General features: G+C 43.7%; 1 protein-coding gene across 1 annotated transcript; it reads right to left on the bottom strand.

Moving 5' to 3' along the window:
* Positions 1–5,717: 5,717 nt before the first annotated feature.
* NPM1 (nucleophosmin 1) lies at positions 5,718–18,298 on the bottom strand. Its single transcript, XM_085073229.1, has 11 exons — positions 18,143–18,298; positions 17,316–17,395; positions 14,317–14,436; positions 13,441–13,534; positions 12,561–12,661; positions 12,015–12,076; positions 11,589–11,643; positions 10,379–10,468; positions 9,363–9,464; positions 7,044–7,118; positions 5,718–6,067 (listed from the first exon to the last, which is right to left on the bottom strand). Exons 1-11 carry the CDS (start codon positions 18,204–18,206, stop codon positions 6,029–6,031), a joined length of 882 nt encoding a protein of 293 aa, XP_084929355.1. The 5' UTR covers positions 18,207–18,298; the 3' UTR covers positions 5,718–6,028.
* Positions 18,299–18,579: the final 281 nt, after the last annotated feature.

The raw sequence follows: 18,579 nt of genomic DNA, 5'->3' as shown, positions 1-18,579 counted from the left end.
CAGCTGCTGGCTCAGGGCAGCACCTCACACAAGCTGCATGACACCCATGTCCCCACAGCTGGCACATGCCACTGCAAGGGCCCTTCAGGGTTGCTGCAGGCACTAACTGGTGGCACCATAGACCTCTCAATGCCCTGTGTCACTGTCCTCAGGGATGGCACAAGTGAATGAGTCACATTGGAGGAACTCAAGGTGGGCTGTGAGACAGGACAGGTTCTGAAAACAACGCTGGAAAACTTACGTTTCTACTAATCCTTCTGAACAGGAACTGTCACCACACTTTCAAAAAATATGGGTAGATTTACACAAAAATATATTGGAACATGGCATTTTCCTGGAAAATCAGTGTCAAACATCAGTAAAGAGACATTCTCCTGGGGCATGCACAAGCATTTCCTACAAGCAGAGTTCCATCCACTTGGAGGTACAGCAGCAGGGCTTTTATCAGCATTCTCCACGATGACCAAAATGAGGGCACCAGCCACAGCTGGGCTCTCAGGGACACCTTGACAAGCAATCCAGAAAGGGGACAGATTCACATTTGCAATGGTGTCCAAGCTTCCCCTAGAGACCAGGGAAAGGCCATGCTGCTCCAACAGCAGTGGGTAGAGAAAACTGGAGGAGGAACTGATAAGGACCAGAAGACTGAGAAGTCTGAAGAGGAGTGAAGGACCAAGTTAGCAAGGAGAAGACTGTGGCAAGATGCAGAACTGGGAATGAGCCAGAAAGGACTATTTAAAACCATAAAGCTAGAGGGAACAAGTAGAAGCATCTCTCCTAATTCAAGATCCTAAAAATGAAGCCAAGATGCCCCAATCTCCCCTGCTGTGCCTTCTGGAGATCACAAGGACTGCCCTGCACTATAGTGGTCCCATGACATGTTACTGCCCTTAGATATAGTCATTCAGTTAAAATCTATTTTCTGTGTAGAAAATTTGAAGGAAAGGCTTGAAAGTATTGGAAAAAAGATTTAAGGAACAGGGAAGAATGTCCTAAACAGCAGAGGTGTTTAGGACATTCACCTAATAAGAGGTGGCCTTATTATTAAACTGAAAGCTTTACTTATTAGCTGTAGTTGTCCACTGTTGGTGTCCTCAAACATATTTACACGCAGGGCACAGCTAAAGCAGTGGGTGCTGTGGGAAGCACCACTCACAGCAGTGCCAAGATAACATTCACTGCCTCAAAATAGCATGATAAGGGCTGCTAGAAACTTTTCATCAAGGACATTCTTTGGAAAATAACACAATCACAAGCTTTGGGACAAATGCAAGGAGTAGTGGGAAAAAGTTTCATGAACTAGGCACAGACAAAGGTGGCTGCAGTGGTGAAATGCCAAATACCTCAACAGCTACAATACACCTTTCAATTCTCCCTGCAATTATTAGTCATTTTAAAATAACTCAAAAACAATGTAAAATCTCAGGCTTAATTTGAAAAGAGGCAAGAGAAACTGTTTTCTCTTAAATACAGTAAATCAACAGAATTGGATGGGGCTCAGCAGGTTTCAGGGCCCAGCAATTACTTGAATAAGACTGCAGGACCCTTCTAACGAAATTGCCTTCAATTAAAACAAAGACTGTTTCTAGTACCTGCATAAACTAATCACTTGAGATGAATCAGGTGCATCAAGGCTGAGTGGCCTAGTTCTGTTCCCTCCTTTTGGCACTTGCAGTTCAAGCAGGGTGATGGCCACACCTTTCTGCTGGACAAGCCTCTGGGCAGCAGCACGTGGCTCTGGCACAGCCAGCTCAGTGTGGCTGGGCACTGCCAGAGGTGCCCTGCTGAGCATCCCTCCAAGGGCCTTAACTTTCCATTCTCACTTTTGACCCTCAGCCTCCTTTCTCCCCTTGCTTTTATTCATTGCCCTTTTCTTGCTTGTTTTCTCCCAGGATCCTTTTCCCATAAAGGCTCTATGGTTTGATCAGGGAGAGGTGACAGAAGTGGTAGGAGAGAATAAAGTTTTTGAAGAAAGTAAGAAGAGCAAAAGTCATCTTCATAGAACTGGACACAGGCCATACATGAGGTCCCCATGGCACACATCCTTATTAACACTTCATATATTTGATTGATTTACTGGGTACCAATTAGGCACTGCTTAAAACCCATTTATGTAAGACATCCCAAAGGCCAGCCACAGAAGAGCTGATCCAACACAACACAGAACTGTTCCCAAAAGTTTAAATGCAGGTAAAACCAGCAAGTAGCCAGCAGGGCATTCCCTGTGCTACCTGCAAACAGGAGGACAAGTCAGGCCCCTGAAGGCACACGAGGAAGTCCAGTATCTCTTCTCCTGTACCCCATCACACAAGCTCAGCTCTCCTTGTTCCGACTGAGAACCAGGACTCAGACAGAGCAATCCTTAATAAACACCAGATCACAAAACCTCCAAACCTCATTCAACACAACTGATTGCACTGGCTGTTGCTTGCCAGAACCTACTGCCCACTAGCCAAGGGCAGGGAATAAAGGCACTGCGCTCCATCCAACGCTGAGCTCCAAACCACCCCATTCTTTTGCAGCTTTTTCTGTGACGGTTCTAAGTAGGATCCAGTTTTTAACTCCCTTATGGGAAAACAGCAAGGGAAATAAGGATCTAGGTGCTTGTTCCACAGAGAGGGAAGGAAAAGTTGAGAGAGTTTGGCTGCCAGTCAGCAATGGCACATGCAAAAGAGACAGGACATAGCTTGGGGTATCTGGGTAGGAGCATGAACTTAGCCCCTGAGGGACTGTCTGGGTGGCAAGAAGCCCAGAACCACCACCCATCCTGGCCCTGTTTTCCATTACCTCAGCCCACACACAATCCCACTCTCGTGCCAGCCATGCTCGAGTTGCTCCTCTCCAAAGGCTACAATTGCTGAGCACAGGCAAAATGAGAGCCTCACACTCATCACAGCCCCTGGACTCAGAAACACCATTTTGGCAGGTTTGCTGGAGCACTGGAGCAAACAGAATCCCAGGACAAAGCTAAGGTGGCCACAAGCACTTCTCTTGAACACACCTAGGAATAAGGCACAGACCACGAGCTCCTAACAGGATGGTATCCTTCTGTTACCACCTCTTCTGCAATGAGATGCCAAGAGACTTGGAGCCAAAGTAGATCCATATGGAACAGATCCATCTGCAGCCAACACTGCTGTTGAGCAGAGAAGAGTGCTGCTGCCCACCCTCCATGGTCACACACACCCACTCAGCTAGGTGGCTTTCCCTTTGTCCCACACAAGGGGACACCAAGTACCTGTTCAATGCAAGGAATGAAACACAAAAGGAAATAAAACGTGAAAAAGCCAGGGACAGGTTCTTCCATAGGGAGGGCTGTAAGGGAAATTCACGTACAAAGGAAAGGTGAAGGGGCTGCCACCTGGAAAGGTGTTTCACCATCCTGTAAAGCAAAGTCAAGTTTTGCTTTCCCATCATGGCATGAAAAAATATCAACCCATTGGGCTAGGGACCTCCATGCTCTCAAATAAGCCATCCTCGAGGACCAGGATCACAGAGGCTTAGAACCCTCAACACAGCTATCAAAACACTACAGCTTCATTGCCCTCATTACCATGGCAAGAACATGTTTCAACCCTGCAGAAAGAGCAGTACTTCAACAACCCATATCTGGTATTTGCCTCTTCTCTTCAACAGGTATTTTCACATCTGAGTTTTTTTCTTAAATCAACCTTTGAGGCTCTGTTCAAAGTGCAAGAATTGGCAGCTGCATGTGAATATCCAAGAGGATACAGCTGCATCCAGCCATCGGATGGTGAGTCTCAGCAGGAGCCAGGCTTTGGAGATGTGACCAGGAGAGGTAGGGACACGGCAGGTAACCAGCCCAACAGCCAGGAGTGGGGCAGTGGGCAGCCACTGACCACCCCTCCCGACTCCATAGTGGCAGAAAACAGTGGGAGAGCTAACCAGGGCCAAGTGAAGTTATTTTTATGCCATGAGGTGCCTTAAAGATGCCTCAAGATGTCCAACAGCAGCCTGACAATGACTTGTCCGACATAACTCAGCACCAGCACAGGATTTCCTTTAGAGCAGCTCACACAGGCTCCATCTTCACCCTGCACTGCTTGTGCAGAGCATGGCTGCACCCCAGACCTGCTTTGGTCAGTCACCTACAGACAGACAACACCCTGCATTTTCAAAAAACTTTAATAACCAGAATATTTTATTGGCTAGATAGCCTCTTACTGAAATTACTGTACAATTTTCACTTCTTTCAGCCAAAATTGAGGGCAATTTTGTTTAAATAAGCCTGTCAGTGCCATTAGCTCTATTTCACCAGGGAAATCTGCTCTCACTTGTGCATGACATCATCTATTGACATAACCCCACCAAAACAGGCATTTCAAACACTTATACTCTGCCATTTCACATACTGCAATTATACTCAAGCCTAAACAACTCTTTGACACAAGACTTGCACGACTTTGCTTCTCTACCATGCTCTTCACCTGGCTTTGTTTTCCCCAAAAGAACTATTTGCTTCTGCAGAATTGCAGTTTTCCATTGCACTCAGAATCTCAGCTACAGGAACTATTTTCAGTGGCAGTATTACAAACCAAACTGTACATCCTACTTAAACAACTTGCAATGTACGCTCAGTAAAAAAGACCCCATGCCCAACCAGCACAACCTAGTGTGTGTTTACACGAGCAAGGCCAACTGCTGCAGGACCCAAGTGTGCAAGAGCTTGCAGTGGGGAAACCTCCTCAACCTGCTAAAACCTGCTTTACTCTCAAATTAGGTGTTTGCTGCTGTGAGGAACACAAATCAGTTACGTTAATTCTCAAACACAGCAAGGACTAAAGCCAAGTTTAATACTTACCTTACAACTGTTTAAATGCTTTTTTATTCTTTCAGACTCCATCCCATTACTGTAGTTACTGTACCCAAGATGGAAGAGTCAAGCATTGAAGTGACACAGCAGTAAGACAGGAGCCTTGAGGCAGAGGCTCAGTGCCAGGCATGATGTCCATCCATGCTTTCCTTCGCCTGAAAGCCCTTTCACTTTGAGGTTTTTACTTCGTGTGACAATGGCCTAAAATTTCAACTCTGCCTCTTAGCATCATGTGTAGGCCATAATCAAGACCAGAGGGCCCAAGAGGACTACCTGCCCATCTAAGCTTTTGGATTTGCTGGAGACTAGTCTCAGCATTCCCAGGAATTTATGAACAGGCTCTGATCTCCATCGGTGAGCTCTCTAGGCACACCCTACAGAATTCAAGCTAATTTGTTTCTCCACAAAACCCCACAGGAGTCATTATGTGAGGCAACCTTAGACTCTGCAGCTCCTCAGAGGAGCAGCACAGCCAGCAAATCTCTAATGAAAAATACTGCATTTTATAAGTGGAGTCACAAGCTCTATAAACTCAGTAGTTAGAGAGAAACCATAAACCAAAAGTGCAATGAAGCAGGTCAGAAATTGAGATGCAGGAAGGACTGTTTTAGGCAATTATATAATTAGTGGTCACTTTCAGACAAGAATAAAGCCCCACTTGCCACTTAGGCTTCTCACCAATCATCTGCTCAGTAGCTCCAAAGCTCAGAGAACTGGAGTTGTTTTTAAAGGTGACAACACACGAGCTTATGCAGCTTATGTGTACTTGGTAAAGAGAAGTAGCTAAAATACTCAAAGGTAGTTCCCCAGAGAACTTTAAAGCTTCATTATCTTTGGGTTCAGTATGCAGACTCCTTCAAGTCCATAAAAAAAGAAACAATAGTACTTTATTAAAATACTAAATTTTATTTTTCTCCGCATACATTTAGTCTCCCCACCATTTCCATTTGTCTGACCACCACCATGCCTTATCAAAACATTCCATACATACTTAAAATGAAGCTGAGGGTGGAGTCCCGTCTTTAAAAACTAAACAGGCATTTTGGACAACACATTCTTGGCAAGGTAATCTGGATGACATTTATCAGACACAGGAGGGAAAGCTCTTTCAGCATTTGTAAAAAGAACAGCCAAATAACGGTTACAGAAGTAAGACTGCAGATTTTAATGAACTGTTTAAACTGTTTTCTTTTCTTACAGAGTCTGTCTCCACTGCCAGAGAGCTTGAATGACCTGGAAGTGTACACAAAAAGTTAGAAATTGAAATCCGTTATTCAAATTATTTTTAGTTTACTATCTCCCCTTACTCCATGAAACACTGACATTAAATTATAACAAGAAATGCATTCCTTTCAGAGAAAATCAAGTTGAAAGCACGACATTGGCTCCTTCTCCTAGAAGACTGTTACTCACACTATGTCACAACAGTAAGAATTCGGTGAAGGTGAGTGAGAGGATGGGTGTGGACCAGCTAGGCAAATATTGGCTGAACTCTGCCTACCCTGGCGAATATCAGAGCAGCTCCAGCAGCTGAGACTGACTGCTTTTCAACATTCCTTTAAGAACATATCAATTTGTCCATCAGACAAGTTTACTCTGAACCACTGAGGGATGCAGGGAAAGTATAAGGAATTCTGTCACTGGAAAAAAATTAACTTAAAAGGAATGTTGATAGGGAAATCTAAGACACATTTTCAGCTTAGTCTGTGTTAAGTAATAACTAATTCAGAAACTTGCTTCCTGATACCACCTTCTGGCTTGTACTTTTTCAAGAGCTCAGCTGATTTTGAGAGAAAATGTAGCAAGAATGCCATAATCTCCATCACAGAACAGCTCCCCATCCCAGACACCCTCCCCAACAAAGGGCTGAGCAGCAGACTGGCCTAGGTGGCCAAATTCAGAAGCAAAGAAAACCACAGCTCATTTCCTTAGCCACTATGGTGCCAAAAGGAAAATTCTGCGGGTTTAGTAAGCAAGAGATAATTTACCCACCGAATAAAAGCTGGAAAAATATAGTAAAATATTAGCTTCCCCACTTAGCCAACTAAATCCTTAAAACCATTCCCATTTATTTAATCTGAAGTATTGTTTGTGGTTTGTAAGCCTTTGAAACAGTCCAAAGCTTGTAAAGATTAAGAAGTGGAAAAGAATCCCTAAGTCAGGTTATAAAAGTTTTTGGACTTTATCAAGCTCTGATGAATTCAGTTACCTTCTGGTCCTCCGTCCTGAAGCAATTCTTAACATAGTTGGCAAATTTGGGCTCCAGCTTCGGAAGGGTAGTACCCTATTTTGAAAAAAAGCATGCTTTAGGGTCTGCAGGTCATTTAGTGGTTCCAATAAATAACCCATGAAGCCACAATCCTTTGCAACACACGTGGAATTTGAACTCACCTTGCGACTTCCCACACTGACCTGCTTTAAACCATTTTATAAAATTTGTTTCTCTACCATACCCAAGTATTTCTCACAGGAGTGGCTAACAGCAAGCATTCACCACTTAAAATAACCTTGTTTGTAGTCAACAGTCACATGCTAGTCAGATAAACTAGAATGAATTCCATATTTATGGACTCTTACTACAGCATGCAACCTGAGACTACCCTTCACAGGTAGGTTTTCAACTTCAGCTCTCTAAAGCAAAACATCAACTGACCTCCCACCTACCCTTTAAAACTCATTTTAATACACTACTTCTATTAATTTAAAGAAGTATTCTAGAAACATTTCCTTGTAATCCCTGAAATTGTCTTTGCACATGCTCAAATGTACAAGGCAGAGTCAGTTAATAATTCATAGATACAGGTGTATCATCATGTCTCCTAATATCTCCAGGGAAAATAATACAGCATGCTATTTCAGGAGGCACTGATTTCCTTTCACATGTCCCAAGAGAAATACCTTCCCATTTTTCAGGTGCATCAGTTGAAATATCCTATGCCAATTAGGAAAGTACATTTAGCTGCTACTCAACACATTGCACAAGACAGCAAATTTCTGTTCAAAGGAAACAGCAACATGACGAATATTTTAAACTGTAATACTGCAACCAAAAAGCTTGGATTTGGACACTGTCTTACCTCATGCTTTTCTATTAGCTTCCTGACATCTACTTAATACAAGAGTTCCACTGTAAATGTAGTGATTTTTTTAAAGTTGTTAACTTGCTGCCTTTCAGCTGGAAGTCCTGTGGTATACCCACTGCAGACACCCCTTCCCTTACTAAGGGATGCACCAGCACCATCTTGAAAAAAACATTAAATTAAGCTCCCAGCTTGAGTGCTTAAGACAGCATTTCCCAGTAAAACCACTCTTCAGCACCATATAATGTATTTTAAAGCTCTTTTTTCTGCTCTGCTCTGTTATCTGCTCTGCATGCTTCCCTCTGCAGGGACATGTCTACTGTGAGCAGCTGAGCCACTTCTGCTTACACTGCAGAAATACCACTAATCAAGGCTACTCTGAGTCATTGAAACACCACAGCAGCTTTCACAGGTTACTGTGACCCACCAGAATGGTCCCATCCACCATGCAGGCTCACAGTCTAGGGCTGTGCACTTCCATCCTCATCACAGCCTGTCATTGCTCACTCTGCATCCACCCTGTATTTAAACACTTCTGGTCTTGTTTTGCATTCCTGGAACAAAGCAGCCTCAAAACACTATCTCATCATCAGCAAACCAACAATTCTTCCTAGCACCCATATCAGCACACTTCTGAGCTATCCAAGTACAACCACAGTCAGGTCCTCACTTCCCTCTATTCCCCTCAACACACCCCGTGCTTGCACATGCACTTCCAACCCTGGCTATGGAGGGAAACAATCACCTGCTACACCCCTTTTACCCAACCAGCCTATAACTGAATATTCTACTGTATACTTAAATAGCAACTAAGAATACTACTCACATGTGTGACCACCAAGTGCTAGTTAAAGCTGGTAACAACCAGAAGAAGTGACTACCTTGCTATCATAAAAGGGTGAAGCAGCCACTGAAGGGAGACTCAACCCCATATCCCTTCAGAAACCAAACACTTTCAGGTCTTTAGCAATGCATCAGCTCAAAGCACTAGCACTTATCTCCCTCTTCTGGAAGTTACTGAGCCTTACAAGCATAGGGATACTGCTTCATGACCAAAGCATTTTAAGTACATGAAGAACTCACTTCACTTTAGTAATCCAGAATGTTTATACACTAGTTAAGTGATCTTTAGAGTAAGTATCACCTAAGGCTTTTTGTGGGCTTTTTGTTTTATCAATTTTAACAGAGACAGACCAACAAGAAATTATAAATTGCTAATCAGCACTACTGGAGGAATACAGAAACAAAGTGGTTTTGTTTCTCATGAGTACAGAGGCTTTTCTTTTCTCCCAAATGTGTTTTCATTTCTCTGAGCTCTAACATCAACACCCACTGATAGTAGCAGCACAGCAACCAGCAACATCATGACCATATCTTAAAACACCCGATTTTTCTCATCTGAGGAAGTGTAAAAATAAGGCTGAGCAACCTTATTTCCAAAAACTCACCTTATCTACGGATGCTTGCATTTTTGCTTTTATCTCCTCTAATGACAGAGGGACTTTTGGTGTTTTTGGACTTAGAGTTTTATCCTTCTTGGAATCTGGAGTCTGAAAATTATTCATTTCATTAGTAACTTGCACATAAAGCTACTCAGAGTATTAATTTTACAATAACAAGGTATGTTATTATGTAGGTTAGAATGTACTGTAGATTTTATACAGAACAGAAGAACTAGCTATCACATTGACAGTCTATATAGCTTTCAAGAAGTCACAAAACTTAAATTTGTGCTTTCCACATATTCCTCAGAAGCAGGAAAAAGAACAATTTCAAAGTCTAGAGTTACTATAGTTAGCACAGCTGGTATCTTATGCTTCTGGGCAGGTGCCTCCACAGCTCTTTCAATAGAAATGATAAAAATAGCCAAAATTTTCAAGTGATTCAGTTTACTCCACATCTGCAGCCAGATTAGGTCATGCTTTAAAAGGCACACCTGCACTGCTTTTCAGGTGCTATCCTGCCATGCACTCCACTCTCATTTCTGCATGAGCCTTCCTGGCATCGTGTTTGAGTACATGCAGCAAGAAAAAGCTGCACAAGGAAGCAGGGCACAATTACATAGTTTTGAACAAGAAAACTCTCAGGTCTGCAGTGGGTCAGAGTCATGAGAGCCCCTTAGCAGCAGCAGTCTCCAGCTCTACTCCAGTGGAAACACACTTGGCACCTCTTGTGCAAGGTGCTACACAAAAAAAAATAAAAATTGAGTGTTTCAAACCAAAGAATCACCAATATTCCCAAGGGACAGTATGTCTGATTTGAAATATTGGCAGTTGTAATTATATATTGATCACTGAAGAGTTTCAAAAATCATGAAGCAGTGAAAAGTATCTTCAACATGCTTCATATTAAGATTCAAAAACCTAACTTGAATGTTAGTATGCTGTTAGAAGTTCCCATTAGGCAAGAGAACTAGCTTCCACATTAGAATAAACCTTTATTTTACTCAGTTCTTTTAACTCACTTTTGATTTAGATGCTGGTGTGGACGGCTTAGAGTCTTTCCCATTTTGCTTTGCTTTCTGCATATTTTTTCCTGCAACCTCACGAACAGGCTGAGAAGAAACCACACAAGTTCATTTGTCAAATGAGCTGCAAGAAAACTCAAAATGGCACATTACAGGAATCCAAAGGAAAACCTGTTGATGCAGCACAGTAACATACCCAAGATCAAGCTCTGTTATGATACCCTACAACTATGTGGGACCCCTGCTTTATTTTCCTTAAATATACCACGTTTCCTTATATATTAATATGCAGTCTTTGGTAGGCAGGCAGATACTGCTTTAAGATTAATTCCTGGTGGCAGTGCAATTCCATGACCTCATTCAGTGCTGTTTCTTTTCTGAAATACAACCATTACCTCATTTGGCATTTCATCCAGAAACATTGTCTGGGATCTGCATGGGACATGATACCACATGCACGTTTTAAGATATGGAGTCTAAAATTCCTATATAAATCAAGGGAACATTTTGTTCAGTCACCTAGATTACACAAGATAGCTGGAAGCTGCAGTTCAGATTGTCTTTACCAGGCCATTCTGCAGTATCATCTATGGAAATTCATGGACAGAGCAGCACACAGCGAAGTAAAACATTAAGTACTTGTTTCTAAACAGCAGATATAAACATAAAAATTCCAAAGTACACTAGCTGAAGGAAAAGAAAATGCCTCCCTTCTCCCTCTGCAGCTGGCCTGCTGTGTGTTTACTGCACCACCAGGTGGCACTCAAGGCTGATGGAACTGCACGCCCAAGCACCTGCAGGTCTGCAGCAAACTTTTTCCAGAGGCTCACATTTACAGCCTTTTGCATTTAAAGTCACTAAAAAATCCTTGTCACAGCACGCAGGACTGAAACTGCAAAGCACAACCCTCTTTGAGCAGGATTTTGTTTGCTGCCTAACAGGCATCCAGGCCCACACCAGTCTGACAGCTGCATGCCTGTGCTGATAAAAACCCAGTCACCCCTTTGCAGCCAAGGAAATTAAACATGAATGGGATGGATGAAAATTCATACTGAAGGGCTCTCACATCTTATTACAATTTCTTTACACAGACTGAGCTAAATCTAATGCATCCCCCATTCACATATTCCAGACAGCTGGGCTAAAATTAATTGATTTAAGGGAGTACCTGCCTGATTACTGTCTTATTCCAGTATAAGCCACTTACTTTCTTTATTGGTGTTTTAATTTCTTCCTCATCATCCTCTAAGTCATCCTCATCACTACAATTAGAAAGAAAGTCACTCACATTCACATTAGGAATTTATCTTCCCTCTCCCTCCCAATAAAATGCTTTATTCATGAAGGAAGCAAGCAATCTTTTCAAGTTTAACACATGGCTAAGTGTATCTCAGGGACTTCCACTACTACTATTAGAAGTTAACAAGTAACAGGAAGCCAAGTGTTTTAACCCAGTATGACATCTGAATAGCATTAATTTATAATGCATGGTTGAGATAAATAAGGTAATTCTGCTTTTTCCTTAGCCAAAATACAGTTGCTTTTTCACTTAGCATCCAGTTACGCCACACAATTCATATTCTGAAAGTTAAACCTTCATTTCTAAATACATTATCAAAACAAGAATACATACTCATCATCATCATCGTCATCTTCGTCGTCATCCTCATCATCTTCTGATAATTTTGGTTTTTTCTTTAAAAAAAAAAACAAGAAGTCTGTTGAGTGTTGACACCATGAAATGGTATTAAAGAGCAACTATCATCCAGAACAGTCGCAGCATAAGTACAAGGCTGTCTTCCATCAATCTAGCTAGAACCCAGGAAGTTAAAGCTGCCAAGTCCAAAGCTATTGACAGATTTACTGCATATGCTCTCAGCATACCAACCTTGCCTCTATAGTACAGAGCTTTAATCAGCATTTCAACTCCTGCAATACACTGATATTTATACCAGAACCTGCAGTTACTGCAGGGGAAGAATTTCCACAAAAGTAGCCATTACATTACCCCTCCAGAAGTCTGGGAATCTTCTGCACTTAATTACACTTCCGTACTTTAGTATAAAATAATCCCTTCCCACTTATTATAGCAAGCCATCTAACTGCTTACTCCTACATGCAGCATTCATACCAAACTAAAAGACAATGCTGTGAAAAAAGTGACTGCAAGTCCATATACCTGTGGTGGTTTAGCTCCTCCAGTTGCTGGTCTCTTTGTTGAAGCATTAACAATTTTTGTATCATCTTCCTCCTCATCTGATTCTGGTTCTTCTTCTAATGCTGATAAAGGAAAGGCAACATGTACAAACCTCACCTCATTTAACAATAGATAAAGCAAGACTGCAAGTAAGAAACAATGAGCATCACCCAGAACTGAGTAGATTTGGTCTTACTAAGGTGCTGAACTGACAGGAAGAACTTCCCACTAGTGACCTAACTACTGACCAGGAGGTTTTCCAGCTGACTGCACATAGGTACCACTACAGGGAAATCCAAAACAGGTGAACAACCCTCATACACACTGGTTGGGACACTCCTCACACACAACAGACCATAGAAAGCTAAAAATGACATTCTCTCCATTTCTAAGTGATACATTTAAGAACTAGAAGAGAGGAAGATGACAATTCTACAAAGGAGAAGGATGTTCAAAATCAAAACTATTGTTCAAAATCAATAAGCAAAATCAATAATATTCATAATCAATATTGTTCAAAAGCTTAGTTCAAAATCAAAACTATTTCATGGACAGTCTTCTCACATTCAGCTGATAAGCAGCAAGCCTACAGTGAGATACCAAAACCCAGTTTTAAGGGGAGAAATTAGAACTCAAATTGTAAGGCTGACAAATGCCCCCTATCCATACAAAGCAAGTGTCAAACAAAGGCATGCAAGCACTCCTCTGAACTTTTGCCCTACAGACACATGATGCTCCCAAGGATGTGACTAAAATTCAGAAGGTCAGTACAGAAGTGTCTGAGGCACCAGCTACACATCCTTTGAAATTCTGCTGGTGCTGTCAGGTGCCAGGGCAGAGAGGAGTGACCAGTCATACGTACCTACGAGATGCTGACCACTGACGTATACAGGCCCTGAGCCACATTTCAACCTCAACACCACCGGTGGTGTGATCTCAAAGCCGCCTAATGAAACCTGTGGGACAAAGCATTGTCATTCAGTGGAACACTCCAGGCAAAGTGAACTCAACAGACACTCCATTTAACTGAAAACAGGAGTACCAACAGGCTCTGTGGCTAACACAGTTACTCCAAGTTCCCATTTGACAGAATATTCTGCAAGTGCTGAAGAGTCAACTCAGGGTCACTGAGCCATAAACAGGGGTTGACTACACTCCTTGCTTGTCCTAGTTAAAGCACACCACTGCGAGTCCACTACACATTTGTTTAAACTCCACTTGGCAGCAATGTCAATTTGAACATTATCCATCCCACCTGCCCCCAGTGCTCTGCAGCTCTACTTGTACATCATCAACAACTGAGTCAAACTACATTCCAGATAGCAGAAATGACAACAGGGTGCCCTTAACTCAACACGTAGTAGCAATCATTTTCAGAGTCTCTTAAGAGCTTGGGACCTGCACAAAAAACTAATTGTTCTCATCCCAGGTTAAAGAAAGCAACACAGCCTAAAGATGCATCTGTTTGCATATGCCTAGATTTGTATACCCATAAATGACAGGCATAATTACTATCACTTAAAAACAGGGTGTGATTTGAACAACTCAATTATCTCCACATGACTAAAGTAACTCTACTAGGCACAAAAACCAGATTTGTATTCACAACCACCAAAACAGACACTTGTCTGAACACACTGCTCAGTTTAACCAAAATTTAGTTGACCCAAGCATTTTTAAACTTTTTTCCCATTAGAGACCAAATTTACAGTAGATTTTTTCAAGTTTCCGCACTTACTGTAGGTTGCACTGACATTTTCAGAGATGCCAGTACTACTTTAGTAGGGTTGCCTTCATAGTCCAGTGCTTCTGCTTCTACAATGTGTAATTCGTCTTTGGCTCCAGCTCCTAAAGTAACCTGTGAAGTCAAGAACAGGATACAGTCTGAACATCTTCCCAAATATTTTGAAGTATTCTAAACTTCATTCGCTGTTCTGCATCATGTAATACTGAAATCTGCACTTTTGACTACTAATGATTCCACCACACTCCATCCCAAGTGAGTATCCTTTCTCCACAACACTGAAACTTCCAAGGTGCATCTCCAGGTGTGTGTCTTGATGGCAGTGAGATCAGGCCATTTGCTGCTGGATCACTGCATTGAAATGAGTCAGTGACAAGTTTGATCAGCCCCACAGCTGGTCCAACAAAAGAAGTACAAACACATCCTCTTCTACAGAACCACAACTTTTAGTCTTCTCCTGCCTGCCATGTTTAATCTGTCAATTGCTTTCCTTTATCACACTGCACTTTTTGCTTACTTGACATTCACTGGGCAGTCAAGTCTAACACCAGCCCAGTTGGGTACTGTGATTTATGCACATGCCTTTTGCTTTAATTCACCATGGACTGAGAGCTGCTGCCTCAAGGCATTTCTCAACTCAAGTGCCTTGACTCCTTATTCTGAGTAAGAGTAGCACTTTCTGAAGGGTCAAAATTCATAGCTGCAGGGAGAGAAGTGAATGACAGACATGGATCAGGCCTGTAATTCCAGTTCAATGAACCTCGAGCTTCTTAGACACGACTACATACAGAAGATGTGAAAACCAAGAATCCTTTGTACTACAACTATTCCCAATACCAGGGCACAAGGCTCTGTCCTTCCTTTCCTAAAGCCCATACAAAGAAAGCTTTCCAACCCCCACACAAAAAGGGGCTGTGAACACTTCAAGCAGAGGCATACAACTCAAGTTGCCATTCTCCAAGAGCTGAGCTTTAAGGAGGCTGTAATGGTCCAGACTTAGATGCATCAGACTGAAGGCTAGGAAATAGAACACTGGATTCACTATTTCTGGCATATTTTGTTATTAGCAATTTAAGAAGGTGAAACTGCAGCTCTGATTTCACCTCAAATGTGTTGTCAACAACATTGAATTGTACAGCTAGCAGGACAAAAAATTTTAGAGCATGCCCTCCACCCCCTATTACTTTTGTCATTTGCAGCAGGTCAACTAATACATTCTTCACTTACTTCCTGTGTGTTTAGCAAGCATCCATGCACATACTTTGATTTCTACACTGAAGGAATGCACACTGAATAAACAGGTAATGAAGCAGTGACCATCCCTGTTCCTAACTATCATGGTAACATATTTACAGAAATTCTCATGTTACTTTTACCTCCTGCATCCATCCTCCTCTTTTCACTTTTCCCCCTTTTCTCCCCATCTTTCTGCACCTCATGATCAAGTCTATCACCACATTTGTATTTCAACAGCACTGTCTTTACTCATCAGGGCTTTTATGAGGAGCACAGATAAGTCACCAGATATTTTCTACCTTCACACCTTATCTTTCTTTAAGTCCCTCCTCTACTTAACATGGCATTTTCTGTTTGCAACCACATCCAAGACTTTTTAAGTCTAAGTCTTTTCAGCTTTTCCTAGTTTGTCCTTTGTTTTAACGCTCATTTCTCCTGTTTTAGTCCCTTTTTATTCTATAAAAAGAGATTATTGACATAAGACATCCTCCCCTACAAGCCTAACAAAGGAGCAGTGGTGTGGATCAATCTGCTTCAGCCCTCACACAGTGTACAACATCAGAAGAAATGCTACGGGTAATTTAAAAAAAACAAACAAAAACCTTTGGGTAAAACCATACAATTCAAGTATCACTAATCTTATCTGCATAACAAACATTCAGATAGAAGAACTTTACATATGGACTTGCCCTATACATACTTTGCTGTTACATTCTTCCATGAAAAGAAATTGTAATTAAAAACAAATTACTCACTGTCAAGTCCAGGCTGTAATTTTCTTAAGATACAAGGATGGAAAACACATGACTCATACAACACAGAAATGTTTTAATTAACACTATGAAGTGTTTGTACATCATTATTATGCAAGTGACCTCCAGGAAACAATTCTGCTGTAAGAAATAATCCCCAGTTGTAAGACTCTCTTGCTTCCAGGTATCAAAGCAGCTCTTTATGTTTAAATAAACAGAGCAATAAGCAATAAAGATGCTACAACTCTTCCATTTCTTGTCTGTAAAGCCAGGGTGTATTATTGTTCTGCCACCCAGAACAACATGGTCAGTCCAGAACAAAAGCTTTGAAATACTGTGTCTGACTTGTGTGACACCAGAAAGCTCCAAGGACACATCCAAGAACTCTCCAGGAATCTGTCAGATGAATTATCTGAATGAAAAATGGGGTTTCCAAGTTACATCCTTGGAGAGGGCAAACCAAGGACAATAAATCAAAACATAAGCCCTCTGCTCTCTTATTTGGGTTTACTTATTATCTGCTTCTGGGAAAGAAAAAGAACTGGAGTTATGTTTGGGAGCACATTAAAATGATTTTCAAAATAAATTTCTAGTAGTCTACAAAAGTGTGCCTGTATGAGTTAAAAATCTATTCTTCCCTCCACACTCCTGAAGCATCTGCACTATTTGCATTAGGGATGCCCGAGTGTATAGTCTAGCATTTAATTCCATTTAGCATGTATTTATTAACCTACTGTGAGTTGATTTTTAAACTTTTCCAGCCTTGCACTGCTTGCTGTAAACAATGAAACATCAGTGGAGAAACCTTTTCAATACAGAAACAATCTGAAATGACAGAATATGCTCCACCGCCAATAAGAAACAGTTATTTTTAACAGATTCATGTAACATTTATTACTAGAAGAACTAAAATCGGGGACATAAATGACTCGTTTAAAACCCACTTCTTGCATCCCAGCACACCACTACATTAAAACGTAAAGTTAAAAACTAAATAATACTTGCCGTTCTCAGAGACAACTGATGTTCATTTTCTTCATCATCTACTTTAAACTGATACTCCTTATCCGCTTTAAGCTCACAGCCTGTAAAAAGACAATTTCATTAGAAGCCTAGCGCTGTATTTAAGACGCAGATATTTGTTAACCACTTATTCTGCAGCTTGCTCCTGGCAGGCCTGATGCTTGCAGAGAACCAGCGGCACTCCGAACACGCACGCAGGGGAACACGTGGGGTGAGGAAAACCCCAGGCGAGCGCGCGGCCTGCTGCCGACCACGCAGCCCTCAGCAGGGCCCCTTCGAGCCCAGCCGTTTCAGGACCATCCCCGCGCAGCGTGGCCCGCGTGGCCCGCGGTGCCCGGGGCGATCCCAGCTCCGCCATCGCCCGCAGCGGGCCGGGCCTGCCCCACGGCCACGGGCAGAAAGCAAAGCGCGGCCGCGCCGCGCTCCACGTGCTCCGCCTGCGGCCGCGCTGCCATGTGCTCCGCGGGCGCTGCCGGCGCGCCGCGTCCCTAGGAACGGCCGGAGACGGCGCGGACAAAGCGGGATGGGCCCCGCCACGTGCGGGCCGCGCGCCACGTGGGGAGCGCGCGCGGGAAAAGCGCCGGCCGCCGCGCGCTCCCGGCCCCGACAGAGCCCCCCTTCCCCTTCCCTTCCCTTCCCTTCCCTTCCCTTCCCTTCCCTTCCCTTCCCCGCGCTCTGAGCGGCGGCGCTCGGCCGGCACAGGCCGCGGCCGCACACGGGGCCCGCACGGCGCTCGGTCCCGGGGCCTGCGGGGGCGACGGGGCCAGCGGGCCCCGGGAGAGTGTGGCCGCGGGCGCGGCGAGCGTTACCGAAGAGGAAAGTCTGCGGGCGCAGGGGGCCCATGCTCTCCATGTCCATGGCGCTGTCCTCCATCGCGGGGCTGGCGGCGCGACTGACGGGCGGGTGCTGCGCTGCGGGCGGACGCGCACTAAAGGAAGCCCCGTGCCCGCCCACTCGCTGATATAGCCCTCGCGTTCTCGCGAGACTGGCGCGCTGGACTCGCCCACTCGGCCCCCCGTGCCATCCCTGCGCACGCGCTCACGTGGAGGGTGGTCGCGCGCGGGGCCGGGCGGGCCGCCAGGGGGCGTCGCGTGTCCGTGTCCGTGTCCGTGTGAGGGGCGCTCCCGGGCCCGGGCTCGTGTCCGTGTCCGTGTCCCTGTGAGGGGCGCTCCGCGGCCCGGGCTCGTGTCCGTGTCCGTGTCCGTGTCCCTGTGAGGGGCGCTCCCCGGCCCGGGCTCGTGTCCGT

This window comes from Lichenostomus cassidix, chromosome 13, assembly GCF_008360975.1.
Source record: "Lichenostomus cassidix isolate B80296 chromosome 13, HeHo_3.0, whole genome shotgun sequence".
In the NCBI taxonomy this organism is placed as follows: Eukaryota; Metazoa; Chordata; class Aves; order Passeriformes; family Meliphagidae; genus Lichenostomus; species Lichenostomus cassidix.
The sequence above is the reverse complement of the archived record's forward strand: the minus strand, read 5'-3'. Positions and strand labels throughout refer to the sequence as shown.

Coding starts and splice junctions, on each gene's coding strand:
- NPM1 (XM_085073229.1), bottom strand. CDS start 18,206: ATGGAGGACAGCGCCATGGACATGGAGAGCATGGGCCCCCTGCGCCCG. Junction 13,535..14,316: donor AAATGTCAGTGCAACCTACA/GTAAGTGCGGAA, acceptor TTTGTCCCACAG/GTTTCATTAGGCGGCTTTGA. Junction 12,662..13,440: donor CAGTGGTCAGCATCTCGTAG/GTACGTATGACT, acceptor TTCCTTTATCAG/CATTAGAAGAAGAACCAGAA.